The 16,404-nt window shown below is 39.8% G+C and overlaps 1 protein-coding gene across 4 annotated transcripts; it reads right to left on the reverse strand.

The window, feature by feature from the left end:
• Positions 1–562: 562 nt before the first annotated feature.
• Positions 563–14,423, reverse strand: DDX3X (DEAD-box helicase 3 X-linked). 4 transcript variants are annotated; one of them, XM_075196403.1, is made up of 19 exons: positions 14,128–14,423; positions 12,240–12,294; positions 12,079–12,129; positions 11,705–11,776; positions 10,927–11,049; positions 9,048–9,177; positions 7,847–8,005; positions 7,669–7,768; positions 6,973–7,108; positions 6,683–6,768; positions 5,830–5,928; positions 5,573–5,733; positions 5,088–5,232; positions 4,860–5,004; positions 4,573–4,754; positions 4,378–4,495; positions 3,982–4,135; positions 3,782–3,861; positions 563–3,061 (listed from the first exon to the last, which is right to left on the reverse strand). In XM_075196403.1, the coding sequence occupies exons 1-19, from the start codon at positions 14,170–14,172 to the stop codon at positions 2,979–2,981; spliced, it is 2,124 nt and encodes a 707-aa protein (XP_075052504.1). In that variant the 5' UTR covers positions 14,173–14,423; the 3' UTR covers positions 563–2,978. The 4 variants fall into 4 exon arrangements, with proteins under 4 accessions (XP_075052504.1, XP_075052503.1, XP_075052506.1 ...); XM_075196402.1 differs by having other exon boundaries at positions 3,740–3,861; XM_075196405.1 differs by lacking the exon at positions 11,705–11,776.
• Between the last annotated feature and the right edge of the window lie 1,981 nt (positions 14,424–16,404).

Genomic DNA, 16,404 nt, shown 5'->3' on the forward strand with positions numbered 1-16,404 from the left:
TAAAATTCTAGTCCGACTTACTATATCTAATGTCTCAGTGCCCCCCCCCCCCCGAAGGTAGAAGAGAAATATGTGTTTTTTTTAGCAGCATTATCAAACAAATCACAGAATCCTCATCACGGTTCTTATATTGATTTAAAGACTGCTCCCCCAATAAAGAATCAGAGTAGTTCGCACAAATAGTAACATTTGCAACACAAAAATTGATTGCACTTGGTTCTCAAAACATTTGAATTTAATTTCTTGAAAAACTTTAGTTTTTTGGGTCTAAGTGTCTGATAGGCATTTTTAAGAAAAAATAAAATCTATAAAGTACAGTTAAAGTGTCAGGATGCAAATTAATTTCCTACCATATGAGTCAGTGGCCATGTCTTAAGTTGGGTAGTACTTAGCCATTTTAAAAGATGAAGAAAAACATTTAGATAATGACAACCCAGAAAATGGAAAGCCAACACTATTGATCATTGCATGAAGCCTACCTAAACCCAAAAATGTAATTTAGAGAACTCATTACAGTAATGAAAGGAGAGAGAGGAGACAGTCCAAAATAAAACAATAAGACTTATTGTTTGCCATTCAACTTTTATTTTAATAAAATCAGTAATGCACAGCACATGCAGTGCTAAGCATCTAAACTAGTACAATAAGCAATTACTAAACTAGAGCGACTTGACGGTCAATCTTGACATTTAGCAAGTTCAAATCTATCCTTTGCATATAAATTTGTGAACCTTATCTTGTTAAAAAGGTATTGCCAAAAATTACTTGCTAATATGTAATCATTGAGGACACAAGTCACTGATTTTACCAGTATGACAAAGATAACCACATGTTTGAGGATTGCAATGTGCCAGACATTCACTGAAATAAAAAAAAAAATTAAACCACACAACTAAACAAAACTCACGCAACAAACATCTGAGAATCTGGACACTTCACATCAGTGTTTTGAAGTGTTTCATTAATATCTTAAGACAAGTGTATCAAAACCTTGGCATGTTTAAATTTTAAATTGCCAATTTTATTTTAATTACACCAGAAAGTTATGGCTGCTCAGCCAATACTGGGTCTGCTTAATTTGACTTAAGAGTTTAATATGACTTAACATTAAAAGCTCACACTACCCCGAAATATATAATTTCACGCATACGTTGACATTCAACATTCAAGTGCCAGTGTTTTTGTACTGTCTTTTGGTCAAGTTTCTTTAAGCTTTCAAAGAATCACTTAGGCTTACAAAAATAAATATTTGTCAAAATGTTCAATAAATATTACACAAAACTAGCAGCAAAAAGTATCTAGAAATCCATTGTGTGCAAAATAGTTTGCTTCCCCATCTATCACTCCCATGGTCCCAAATAAGTCTCAATCTTGCCCTAGACTCTAAGCAGTGTTTTTTTTGCCATCGCAAAGAGACAAAAATAAGATTTGAGGTTAAGGACACATACACAAGACTTGTATAAAAATTCTTTGAATGTGCAATAAAAGACTTTTGTATAAAGTTATGGGCAAAAATGTACAAGGGCCACCTATATTTTAAATAGCACCATAACAATGACCTCAATACTGTCAAGTGCACCTACAAAAAGCTTTAGAGCAAGGCACAAAACACTTGTAAAATCTATTGCACTTTAGATTTTTATTTTTTGCCATTCCTATGCCACCAAAGTTGTTATAATTCAACTACATTTAGAGTAAGCTAAATTTCAAGTGGCAGAGGTGTTAAGTTGGGAATTACTCTTTGGCCAGATTTAGCATTGACATACTAAATACAATGGAAACCTATGCAACTAAAACTGACTAAACTGCACACATAAGCAGATTTTACACCTTGTGCAGTCATGTACATTTTTTCCACCATTGATCTTAAGATTTCAATTTACTCTTCTGGAGCCATTTTACAAAGTCTACTGTAAGCCAAGTATGTTTATAACCACTCAACGCAGCTTGAACAGAGTAATGTGAATCTGCATTAAAATAAAGCCTGCTGCATAATTCTTTCTGTTCATACCCTCTTGACCAAAAAACATTAACACTAGCATGCGTTATTAGACCAAAATCAGCCAGGCCTGTCACAGAACCACATACTGCTGTGGTCAGCCATTCTGCCATTTTTCATGACAGGCAAAGTAAATTTAAAGATGATACCTCCTAAAAACTATTTCAAGTTTCAGATAGTTTAACGATCCCTGTAAATGTTCGGCCCATATGTGGCTAGCTCACAAGTTACTCTTCTGCCTAAACATCGTTAAAGGAATTGCTGTATTGTGTTCTCTGAAAACAGTGCTTTATGCGTATGAATAAACTCATACGCCTATGTGACTGGAATGGCTTATTGAAAAGACTTCAGGTTCTAAGTACCTTTCCAGGATAGAGTGAGCAAATCAGAACTTATTAACTTTGTACAGTTTGCCACATTAGAAACTATTCTGATATGCTTCAAGGTATTTTGCCTCAAGTGGCAAAGTTAACAGAAGCCCTAATGCAGACTTACTGCACAAGTTTTCTTTCCTTGTAATATTAATGCATGGATGAAACGATTCCTGTTTTGTGTTGCATCACACCTGTGTGCCAAGGTTTGATTTCGCCCAAGTTCAATAGATTTATTTATAACAATTTATGCCTTGAGCAATACTGAGCCAACAGGACATCAAAATAAAAAGTTGTCTAAAGTTAAAGGCACAGTACATAACAAACAAATTATCCTCAGTCAAAATAAATGCAGTTGTTGGGAGACGGGTGGACTTGGGAATTAATCCAAAACTACAGCAATGAAATCTTCCAACACCTTCAGAGTAGGGCTTTCTTTTTCAGATCATTTGTTTTCTTCATGGCCCAGAGCTCCCTTGAAAAGAAAATTCAGTGGAGAATCACAGCTGGTAATGTACAAGTTCTTGAAGCTACACAAGGTATAGTCTGGCTAAGTTACATGTGGTTTCCATATTAGCTTGGTTGAGTCATTTCTGTTGCACACCGTCTTAGTTGCCCCACCAGTCAACTTGGGAGCTGCCACCATAGTTTCCTCCATAGCCATCACTGTTATAGAATCCACCGTATCCACCTGTGAGCAGAAACCACAGTGAAATAAAAGTAGCCAGCAGATTATACATTCTGCATTACAGGTATTGTTCATATCTCATACAGCTACTGTATGTTCAAGTTATGAAATTTAAGCTCAAACATTGATCAGTAGCTGGCAGTATTTTTAGTTGCTTCACGAATGTTCATGTAGCTAGTTTATTTTAGTTTGAACATATACTTAATATTACCATATATAAAACACAATATAGCAATACAAAGCAATATTAAAACATTCTGACATGCATGTTTGTGCTGCTGTAACATGCTGCTCATCAGGCCTGGCCTAGTGGACCTGTAGTTTGTGCAGTCACTTTACAATACCACTACAGGATGCACCTCTATAAATATATATTGTGAACAGAAGTAAATGCCAGTAAACACTTCCATACTATAAACCATTGCAACAACCCTACTAATTATGCAACCACATTTTGGCTGTTAATATATTAAATTGGCCTTGATGAGGAAAATATTAGCAGTTTCAGGTAACCTGGAAAAGTCACTGCACAATCCGGACAGCAAAATAGCTGTAGAGATTAATAAATTGCAACAATACCCTTAAATAAAGCGCAAATATGCTGTGGTATGCATTTCAAACCTGTCCTATTAATGGTCCATAGACACCATATAGTCCAGTTGTGTATATGAAATGCCTTACCTCCTCCAAATCCCCTGCTGCCACCATGACCACTGCTCCTACCTCCACGGCTGCTACCAAAGCCGGTGCTAGCGCCACTGCTCTGCCTGTAGTCTCTGGCGCCAAACCCACCACTAAATCGACTGGGGAAAAATAAAAAATAAAAAAGTTAGAACACGATTACATTTAAAAAAAACAAAACAGTAATGTACATACAAAGCAAGTAACGTTTACATAACCGATCATGGGACTATGTAGCTTACCTCTTTGAACGGCCACGACTGCTAGTCTTGTGATGCTGGTCATAAGCCATGCTCTCCAGCCATGATGGTACCTCCTGCTTTGCTTCTACTAGTAGATCTAATAAATCCTTCGTTATATTTATATTCTTTTCATTGAAAAAAGATGTTGCAAGACCTATAACCAAAAGAAAATTCAAGTTGGTTTCTGCTTGATCCAATTAACTTGCATGATTTTAATGTTACAAGTGTAGTTTTCAGTCTCAAAATAGATCGTTTTGTAATGAAAATGTTTCAAGTGAGCTGCGCGGCAGAAGAGATTTTTGCTCTAGTATTATATCAGCTACACAATACTGAAACTTTTCACTGCAAGAATATTCAAATGGACTGTCACAAGTTTCTGCAGAAAGTAACGCTTACCCAGATTACCGACACGGCCTGTGCGACCAATTCGATGTACATATTCCTCAATGTCACTAGGCAGGTCAAAATTTATAACATGCTTAACATTTGAAATGTCAAGTCCTCTGGCTGCAACCTTTGAAGAAATAAGATGAACTATTAAGTTGTGTACTAACTTTTAAGAAAATGTCACACCACAAAGCAGAAACTTACAGCAGTAGCAACAAGGATTGGGCTTTTTCCAGAACGAAACTGATGAAGTGCTTCTTCTCTGTCTCTTTGTGACCTATCTCCATGGATACTTGTGCAGGCATATCCCTCATGGTAGAGGAAATCCTCAAGAGCATCTGCACCCTTTTTAGTTTCCACGAACACCAGCGTTAACGAATCTTTTCCTAAAATAAAGTTTTGACAGGATATACAATTAAAAAACAAAACAAAACAAAAAAAGCCATCTCAAACTTGAGAAGCTGAAACTGAAGAATTAAGGTTTAGATTACCTGTTGCATTGAGAAGATCCAATAAAAATGAACGTTTATCAGTTTCTTCCACCCAGACTACTTTTTGTGTGATATTTTCAGATGTGGAGCCAACTCTTCCTACTGCCAAGAAAATGTATTCCTCCAAGAAATCACGAGCAAGAATCTTTAAAGAAAAATAAGGTTATAAACTCTACAACCTTCCATGTTTTGGGACACTCAACACTATCGCTTTTTGTATGTGTTCACCTGGATTTCCTTGGGGAAGGTAGCACTAAACATCATTGTCTGACGAACACCCTTTGGAGGCATTGTGTCTTGCTCAACAATTCTCCTGATTTGCGGCTCAAACCCCATATCAAGCATTCTGTCAGCTTCATCCAGTACTAGATATCTAGAGATATTTGAAGTTAAAACCAATAAACTTAGTGCAAAAATTTGCTGGACATGTTTGGATTTTTTTCCCCCCCTCACTTGTTTTCTGTAATTGAGGCTATTCCTTTAATTATCACCATTTATTTATATAGCGCCATCAAACTCTGTAGTGCTTTACAATTGGGAACAAACATTAAACAATACTGGGTAATACATACAGACAGAGGTAAGAGAACCCTGCTCGCAAGCTTACCATCTATGGGAAACCCTTACCCCCACTACAGTGGAATCAGTTTGTCTTTTGCCAACATTAAGATAATGCACACTGAAGACACAAAAAACCCAACACATTGACATACTTGCAATAGTCCAAGCCAATTTTTCCCCGTTCCATCATGTCAACAAGACGGCCAGGTGTAGCAACAAGCAAGTGGCAACCTCTTTCCAAGTCTCGAATCTGTTGCCCAATGTCCGCTCCACCATAAACAACACATGGCCGAACTTTAGATCTGTACGCAAACTATGTGGGGGAGAGGGAGACAATGAAGACACTTAAATATTTCCAATACATTAAAGTTGGAGCAAACAACTTAATGGGTGTGGAAAACAAACACACCTTTCTGGCCTCTTCATAGATTTGTACTGCCAGCTCTCTTGTTGGAGCTAATACAAGGGATAGTGGAAACTGTTTGCGCCTTCCATATCTTCCATTATCCTGCAAGTACAAGAAATGTTGAGAAATGCAAGCTATCAACTGAAACTGGAATTAAGTTTGTCAAGGGAAAAGCCCACTTATCCTACCACCAAAATATCTCCATACCAGACAGCCTGCTATAACAGTCTGATGACCCCAAGGGCCTCTGCAATCTAAATAGCAAGTTTATACCCCGGAGGTTGCGTTACTGCAGCATTACCCCCCCCCCCCCAGTTTCCATCATATGCTAATATGTCAAGAGCGTCCTTAGCTCAAGGTTGGAAGTCACCATAGATACCCTTGATATTGAAAGTAGTGGCCAAGGTGCAATTCAGCTTTGAAATGGAGACAGAGGGGATGCCCTACTCCACTGCCACCTCGTCCCCGATAATGAAGTGGTTCAGCTGGCATGTGTATGTTACGGACGGAGAGGGAGCGCGTCCAGACCGAATAGACTGATTTACTACCTGCATCTCCTACACTTAGCGAAGTTCCCCAATGTCCCTATTAGTAGTTCCATGGTGACCATTCGACCAGTGTAACTTTCACGAATCGAAAGGGATCCTATTAGGTTCCCTCCCTCATGTGTTCAATATGGTTTAACAGCAGAATTGTTTAATGTGTTCCCCCCCACTATGTACCCCTTCAATCCTTCCCCTTTTTATTTTGTGTCCTTTCCTTACCCCCCCATTCCTTCTTTCTGTACCCCATAATTTTTGAAAAATTAATAAAAATACTATTGAAGTTAAACATCAAGTTTACTGTTTAAAGATACCTTTAAGTGCTTCATTGCGTCCCCAGGACCATCTGCATATATCTGACTTAAAATAGGGAGCAGAAATGCTGCAGTTTTTCCAGAACCTAGAAACAAAAAACAGCAATTTAATAATTAAATCAAATTACTGGAACTCTCCTCCAGCATAACCACTAACTAGAATACTTGGGGGAGGGGGTGGAGAAGACATATTAGAGAGCGCCGTTTGCCCCAATGTTTGATGTTGATCAAATGAGTATAAACAGGTGTAAAGCCACTGCACTTTCAGGATCCAGTCATTATTTTATCACCTGTCTGGGCACAAGCCATCAAGTCCCTCTTCTCCACGATGATGGGAATGGCATGCTTCTGCACTGGAGTTGGTCGCGTGTAACGGGTGAGTTGAATATTTCCCATAATTATCTCCCCCATGTTGACATCATGAAACTTTTGGAAAGAAAAAAAAAAAAGTTATATTGGAGCAGTAATGAGGAATCTATTTAGGAAGAAATATAGCCCTCTAAAGAAACATTAGAAATACATATGAAAACATGTACAGATACAAATATGTAAATAGTATGACTAATGTTGGTTAAGCATATTAAGTGTTGAATATGAAGACTTCACCTGCAACTCATTTTAATAATTTCAGAGGTTGGCATGGCTGATTACTTCAATGTTTTTTTTACCACTAAATTTTTGGGGTGTATAAAGTCTGCTAGTTTATAGTCACTAAGTGATCTCAATTTGAACAATTCACAGGACTGTAGTGCTCTACGACCCCTCTTATCCAGACATCCAAAGTGTGTGGATGCTTTTCCTGTGTTCACTGCCTTGAAATGCCTTCCATTGCAACCACTGAACAGATATAGTGTTGTGAAGTATAAATGTAGAAGGTAACCAATTCATGTAGCACCCTGTAACACACGTTTCAAAGGCAGATGTTTGGAGAAAAACAAACCCTCAATACAAAAAAGTTGAGCATCACTGATTTACAAAATACATACACTTTCGATATGTGGAGGGCAGTTATTGCCTGTTGCTTCAACTGGAATGTCATCATATTTCTCAAAGTTAATGCCAGTGTTGCTTCCGGAGAAGAGCTCTCTGAAAAAGAAAGTTTAGTAAAATGTAAGAGTGAAAGTGCACCACAAACAGAACAGAAACACATTCATAAATACTTACTGTTCAACACGATCATTTGGTGCAAGCGGCTTTGACCAGTCATCTTCATCATTTCTCTCATCTGTCCAACGACTGTTGCCACGATCAAATCTACCAAAACCACTCTTGTCACCACGATTGGCTGCACCATCAAAGCCATCTGTACGACGGTCATCAGATCTACACATAGAACAAACAGTTTGCATCCTTTTATTCAAATTGCCTCCAAACTCAAGACATATCGATTTTACAAGAGAATATTAAGTGTCAGCATAATAAGTGTAGAAGATAGATCTGATGAACAGTTATGACAAAATAACAATCATCAAGTTGTGTGAAGCAGGTGGTAGAGCTCCTTCATACACTTCAGACCAATGTTCTGTGGTGTAGTGAAAGCTTACCTGAGGTGCAAATAGGTCCTTTACCAGTCAGTTTATGCTCTGGTTGCCAAGGTGCGAGAACAGCACACAGGACTACCCCTCAGGTTTATTGGGAGTAGAAAGTGACCTCACCTTACTTGTGTGCACAAAACACAAGGTGTTTAACAACCATTTCAAAAAGCATCCCCAAAAAGAGTTTTAAACAATGATGCATACTTCTAAAATAAGCTTTAAAAATATACATTGTTGCAATAAGAATCTACTAAGTGCCATAAAAAAAATAAAACTAAATCTAGTTTCCAAACTAGTTACTAATCACCAGTTCACAAATGTACAAAAGTTGGGACAGTTTGGTATGGAATGAAGAAATGAATTGTTAGCTTTGCTTGTGAACCAAAATCACTGGTCAGCACCCAGCACCCAAAGATTTAGGCCACGTAACTGTAAAAAGTAAAGCGGCCTGCGCACTATTACGGTAAAAGTGCGCTTAAATACTATTACAGTAATTTCAACAGCAGGCGGGTTACATTTATTGTAACGGTAATAGCGTTATCGCGACACTACTTCAGGGGAATTGAATTCCCCTCTTAAGTTCCTTCAATAATTTTGCTTTAATTAACTTTTAGTTCATTTTCATTTAACATGCAAACATCCTAGAAAACAGTTAATATGCACTTTATAACTCTACAGCTCAGAGTGACCAGGCAATTTAAGTACACTTGAGGAACAAATTAAATGGTTGGATTCTATTCAATATTTTGAATTATTAGTCGGCCGTTTAACCAGTCATGGTACAAGCGATACTGAACACCTACATTTGCAAAAAAAAAAAAAAAACTCACCTCCGTGTTCCATTTCCTCTATCGCTAAATAAACCTGATTTACCGCGGTCACTCCGCGACCCAAAACTGCTGTATGCGTCTTTGTCTCTGCCTGAATTCCACCCAGAGCTATTATCTCTTTCATAAAATCCTAAGAAAAAGATAAAATAAAAAATAAGTCCAAACAAAGTGCACGCTGTAATTTTACTATGGATTTTTCCTGCAGTTGAATATACAAAAAAAACCACGCTTGTTTGTGTTTGAGTCATTAGATCAATATAGACTTGGGCTGCAATGTTCTTACTTGTAGAATTTATTAAGCAGAATTCAGCTTGTCAGAAAAGACCCATTCCACTTGTGATGCAATGCCTTAGTTTCCCTTAGCGCAAGCACTGAAAGCCCCGGACTTTCAATTTCATTATTAGCCTTTAGAAAATATTTGTGCTGTATTATAAACAGTCAATTAATAAGGTCAATTTTATTACCAGGATTAAGTGAACAGTGCAAATGAACAACCCCCACACAACTTTCATTTGCATCTGTGAAAGTTATTAGCGCTTTAAATTTTGGTAATATCTGTATGGATCTCTCAATGCAGAGATTACCCAAGACAACGAGGGGCATGCCCCTCAGCAGAAAACAGGGTTCCTGGAAGAAAGAATATACTCACTGATCACAAAGCACCAGAGTTGCAAGTACATCCTTCCTCTGGAAGGAGACTACCAGTGAGGTCATTAAATACATGCAATGATTTAACAGCATCCAGCACAAGGGGGAAGAGATAGTTCCAGGTATCCTTTCTCCTATAGGTATGGAAGATTAAACTACAAAACTGGACAGGTCTGGTGATCTCACAATAAGCCTGTTGCCTTGGTGTCACTTGACTCCACCCTCTGCGTTATTCCTCACATACTCTCTCCCAGTCCTGTCGACTCAACCTTAAAAACCATTGCCAGAATACGCCTTTTTCATACTCAACATGCTACCAAAACTCATACATTCTCTCATCTCCTCTTTACTATTGCAACCTCCTGCCATCTGGCATTCCCGACACCCATATATCAACATTTCAATCCATCCTAAATGCTGCTGCTAGACTGATTTTCTTCTCACTGCACCACAGCTGCTGCACCACTTTGAATTTTATTCTGGAGGACACAGGCACCCAATGTAGGGATTTGCAAATTACCCTTACCCACAAAGCCCTAAACAATACTACCACTGCATACATCTCAAATCGCTTATCAAAATACTCTCCCTCCCACCCTTTTAGATATACCTCTGATCTGCGTCTCTGGTAGCCACTTCACTCCCGCCTACCAAACTTCTCCTGTGCTGCTAACCACTTATGGAATTCCCTACCACTCAGACTTTCCCACAGCCATCAAATCTTTAGACACTCTGAAAAACCTTTTTTTTTTTTTTTTTTTTTTTTAAGAGGTGACCTTATAACTGACTCCCCGATAACACTATTCATACCTGTCCCAATCTTCACTCTGAACCACATTTGTTCTCTTGTTTCAGGTGTGCCCTCTTCCACTTAGAATGTAAGCTCTCTAATGAGCAGGGTCCTTTATACCCTTTGCTTTCATGTCTGTTGATTTTTCTACCTTGCATGTCTGTTTTATGTATGTACTGTTCTTCCTACTGTATGGCGCTGCAGAATACTGTGGCACCTTACAAATCTACGATGAGAATATACTCAACTACATTAGCAAAGATTGAAGTTGGAATGTGAACAGCCTAAAAAGTGGTAAAATCAGATCAGCACATGGGTGAAAGCTTCAGCAGCAAAAGGGTTAAGCCAAGGTATGACATCACTAATTCAGAGGGGAAAACAGTAGATTGGGTAGCCTATGTTAAATACAGCGATAACGGGAAAAACCAAGTACATAGCTACCTCTGTCAGTGCGACCAGAACCCCCCCTACTGGCGTATCCGGTACGATCACATCCATTCACACGGTCATCATTTGTTCCATTTATGTAGCCATTTCCTCCACGACCAGAATCCCAGTTTGAATCTTTAGGAGAAACCACAATTGTGAATACCATATGGAGAAGTATACTCAAACTGCCAGACATGGCCAGCATTCTTAGTAAAAGTAACTCAGAGGGCCTTGTGGACAAATCACCCAAGCCAATCATGTAACTAGTGTCTAAAAGCAAGCTAAAGCAAGCCGATAAACCCCAGTGTAATGTACGTTACATGCACATTAGTGTTAATTATTTAATTGCAATCAAGATTCGCACATGTAATAAAATAAAATCAGTTAAATTAATAATAACTGGTAAAAATCAAGCATAAGAATGTAGCAGAGATTTAGAAGTCTGCACCCTACAAATCTAAGGAAGTCTGCATTGGAGTCTGTTGAATATAAAAATTGTGACTACAACACTGAACTCACAGAACAAATGCAGGCCTTTTTCCCTGTGTTAAAAGTATATTTATATATAAAAAACAACAAAAAAAAAAAAACACAAGCCTTCATGAAATACTAAATTAAGCCATGAAGTCAAGTGGCACTGCTACAATATCTTAAAAGAGGAGAAGAAATCACTTTAAATTGAGAGCAATTTAATTAGAATTCCACTGCAGTTCACGGACAGCTCAATGGCTAGCTTATGCAGGCCAAGCTATTGTGCAGCCAACACACCAAGACAGGTAACCAACCGTACCATTTCTTTGGGACCACCAATCACCGTAGCCCTTATACACATCTACAGCTGGGTACTGACACCTTGGATAACCTACACGATAATAAATCTTTCAGAACAGTTTACCAGCTTCTGAACAATTGAAAAACTACACATAGCTAGTTTTTTCTGTTTCCGCTAACAAATATAGCTTTTAATGCATTTCTTCCTCAATATTCCCACCCTCTCAGAGACTGAAAGGTAAGGTAACAAAGTCTAGCAGATATAAACATCTGCTTAGTGGGGAGGGTGGGTTTAGACAAGCTACTCATTGTGACATGCTTCATCTGTCCCTATATATTTAATCACAGACGTGGGCAGTACTATAACTTTCTTCAATGAAGACAGACACTTACCAAGTCTTGAAGCTTCTTTGTTTCTTAAGTGAGGAGGAATATAACGCCCTTCTAGGATTTAAAGGGGGGGGGGGGGGGGGGAGAGAGAAAGTGATGCGTTACAAGAGCTTTAAATATACAACTAAAAGTTTTCTACTTGCATACAAGGTAAATAGACTTACTAGTTGAAGAGCCACCACTCTCTGTGTCGGCAGAATTCAAGTCTAGGCCAGCAAACTAAAAATGTGAGAACCAGTTTAGTGATTTAAAAGAAGTAACCAGACACTAATAATGGCTTATATACTTTCACTGGAGAGCAAAACATTCAACTGGAAATACCATCCTATACTGCAGGTGTTATTAGTTAAACTATTTTGCTTCATGATTTTACTGCAATGCATACCTCAAAAGGAAAAAAAACAACAAAAACAAGACATCTTCTGGCTAGATTTGGTACTGCAGTCAAGATACAAGCAAGACATTATGAAAGACAAAATGGAGGCATGTCGACAAAGATTCTTCTGCAAGACTGCCACCTTGTCAAATCTAAGAAATTCACCGATGTTAAACACTTAGGGAGTGGAGGATGTCCAATCCGAGTTACTGGAATAATTTAATTTACTAAAATCAGATCTATAGAGGGTGAGTACAGTCCCATCGAAGTGTACCTCACATTAAGGGGAAAAAAAATGATACAGCCAAAACTGGAAGTTTGTGTATCTTTCAAACTTTAGCAGACCCCCCACCACTGTAACATCAGTGAAGGGTAAACACTCAACTTTTTAAAAACAATAAAATGTGCAAAAGGTGGAAAGAAATCAAACATCCCATCACTGGCTTTTATAGCTTGAGTTACCCATCTGGAAAGTATATTAAACAGTAAAAGCATTTCTCATTTACAGAAAGCTGTGGTAAGGTCAAAGTAGAAAAATATAAAACAATCCCATGACAATTTTTTTTTTTTTTTTTATAAGTAATGCCAAACAAGACCTATAAAACGCGATTTGATGACAACCTAAGTGTACACACTTTGAAGTTTGACATATACCGTTGCGTACTGTGTACGAGTCCAGAGACCACAAAGAGCAAGCATATGAGGAAACCAGCATCATTATGAAGTTAGTGAGTAAACTGACTTATGTATTCAATAAGAATTGCTAAATGCCATTTGAAAACCGGCAACCTGCCTAGACAGGAAGTGAAGCCTCACTATCAATTGTGCAACACCCAAAAACAAAATGCATCACTAAAGCAAACAGACGTGAGAAAAGCATGGCCAACAATACCAAGCAGTCTGCCTCCAAACTACGACAGTGCAGACACCATTGCAAAAATTAGGTATTTTATACTAAATCTGTCTCGGGCTCTCTAGCAGCAACTTCACACAGTATTTACTTCTATATGGCGGTGAAAGTGTCGATACACCGCGTAAACCAGGATTATGGGGAATCCTGACGATCACCGGCTAGTGTGGAACACAACACGTGCGGAGGAATAATAATTATGTAGATACTTAGGGAACACTAGTGAGAAGAACTGGCAGCATCAGCAATTTGGTGATGGAAGGTAGTGGACGTACCGGTAATGATGATATCCATATTATGAGCTGCACGACAGGAGCTATGAAGCCAGCGTGTAAGCGAGGATGAGTAAACCGGCTGCGTGTCTCCCCCTCCCCCTTTCAGCTCACAAAGGCCGCCATTGTGAGGATGCGGCAGCCAGGCCCCACATCCATATTTCCCTGCTCGCCGGTGGAACATGAAATAACCAATAATACACTCACAACCATTCACCGAGAGACAAGGACAAACACCGGGAGTGCGTCATCAAGTCGCTGGACAGTGACTCACCCGCCTGGCCCTGATGACGCACCCGCCCGGCCTCAACCCTCGCACAGGTTCACTACAGAGGCTGCGGGGTTTCTATAAGAGCGCTGGTGTTGTCCTCCCCAATGATCCTGATAGGTGAAGGGATAGGTTTATGTAACTGCGCACACAGGCGTCTCACCACCAGACTAGGCCGCCATTGTCTACGCCGCTACACCCCTCACTCCCTCATACACACACTCACCTGCTGGTCTAGACCGTGAACATTTTCGACGGCCACATGACTCATAACTAAACGATAAGGAGGCCTGGATCCCTCGAGCAGGAAAATGGTCGGTGTCTTTCGGTGTATATATAGAACGAAAATAATGAACTCAGTTGCTTCGGGTTTTTCACAGTTGGTAACGTTTAACAGCTCACAAAAAATAAATCTGTAAATCGGATTAACGTTGCCGCTCGTATATCAGTGCAATGACGACTACTTGCGACGCGAACAGTAAGAGAGATTGCTCCCAACTGAACGCCCGGGCGAGCCGGGCCGTTCTCTTAAATAGAAATGACGTACCAGTGACGTCGTCACGTAGGTTGACGGCGCAAAGAAGTGGGTGGGGCGGACTTGGCGCGCGCGCGCGTGTGTGAGTGAGGACCTCGTTAAGCTCGCGGCTCCTGTCTCTGGGCAGCCTTCTCTGGCATGCACCTATCGGCAGCCAGGGCAAGTCTCGCAGAAAGCCTCGCGATATCGCCTGGCGAGCGGTACCGCGTCCAGCGCTGGCCACAGTGCAGGAAAAGCCCTAGATATTGTGACGCGTTACGCCTTTAGGGGCACATTTATCAATATTCACATAAAGTGAAAAGTAGTTTTCAATCCTTATCGCAATGATAAGGATTGAACTATTTCTCACATTTATGTACAGCCCTGCACAGAAACAGCAGTTTCGAAAAACTGCTGTTTCTGCGATGTAAAAAATCATACTTGCCCCCCTCTTCGGAAGCGCTGCCTCCAGGTCTTCTCCTCGTTCTTTTCATTCTTCAATTGCGCATGTCCAGTTCTAAGAACTGGACATGCGCACACAGATCCCCTCTCAGTTGTTGCAGAGAGAGCGCGCTGAGTGACAGGGAGGGATCATGTGATCCCTCCACACATGCGCTGTCCAGCTCTGCTCTTCGGAGCAGAGCTGACAGCATTAGATTTCTTCCATTCCGATGATGTACGCCAGCTGCTGGCGTACATTAACATGACAAGTTCCCGAAAAAAATGTTTTTTCGGGACTTGTTAGATTGCGGCCAGGAGCAGTCACCATTCTGTTGAATGGTGACTGCTCCCAAAAATGAAGAGGAATGCAACGCAGCAGATATCCATGATATCTGCTGCGATGCACCCTTAATAAATTTGCGGAGGACAGGAGGCACCTTAATGACCCGTAAAAAGCACTATCGTGCTTTCTTAAATATGCCCCTTAGTATGACGTCTCTGGGAAGAGGTGACCGCACTGCCTTTCCATTGTAATTTTGTAGCGATTCGCTGGTTTGTTGCAGTAAAATAGTGGTGTTTTTGTTGTGCGCCGCAGATGCTGAGGGTTTCTTAGGGGCACATTTATCAATATTCACATAAAGTGAAAAGTAGTTTTCAATCCTTATCGCAATGATAAGGATTGAACTATTTCTCACATTTATGTACAACCCAGCATAGAAACAGCAGTTCCGAAAAACTGCTGTTTCTGTGATGTAAAAAAACATACCCCCCTCTTCGGAAGCGCTGTCTCTGGGTCTTTTCCTCCTTCTTTTCATTCTTCAATTGCGCATGTCCAGTTCCAAGAAAGATCCCCTCTCTGTCTGAGTGACAGGGAGGGATCATGTGATCCCTCCATACATGCGCTGTCCAGCTCTGCTCTTCGGAGCAGAGCTGGCAGCATTGGATTTCTTCAATTCTGATAATGTACGCCAGCTTCAGGTAGCGTACATTAACACAACAAGTTCCCGAAAGTTTCCAACAAGTTCGGGACTTGTTAGATTGCGGCCAGAGCAGTCACCATACTGTTGTATGGTGACTGCTCGCAAAAACGATGAGTGCAAAGCTGCGGTGCACCTTTAATAAATTTGAGTAGGAGACATCGTGGACTAATTTACACGGTAAGTGCACGATAGTGCACTACCGTTATTTCTTAAATATACCCCTTAGAAACTACTATTGCCTGAGAATCTTTATTTTGATGAGGGCTCCCACAAAGTTTAGAAATGGAAAAGTTTTACTTGAGATAATGTCGACATTTTTCACGGTCATCTACAAATATGGACACGCCAGTATTTTGTTCATACTGATATAAAGTTTTGCTTCTGTATTCCCTACTTATTTTAAAGTTGCAATACAGTGGTCTGGACATTAATGATACAATATAAATAGAGTATTGCACTTAAATAGGAAGAATAGGGTATCCTGTTGGCATTCTTCATTGTATATGCACACTTTGCGTAAGGCCCACTCCACTCCAACTCCAAATCCAAAAGGAACTCCCACAACAGC

The sequence above is a fragment of the Mixophyes fleayi genome, chromosome 2, assembly GCF_038048845.1.
Source record: "Mixophyes fleayi isolate aMixFle1 chromosome 2, aMixFle1.hap1, whole genome shotgun sequence".
NCBI classification, from domain to species: domain Eukaryota; kingdom Metazoa; phylum Chordata; class Amphibia; order Anura; family Limnodynastidae; genus Mixophyes; species Mixophyes fleayi.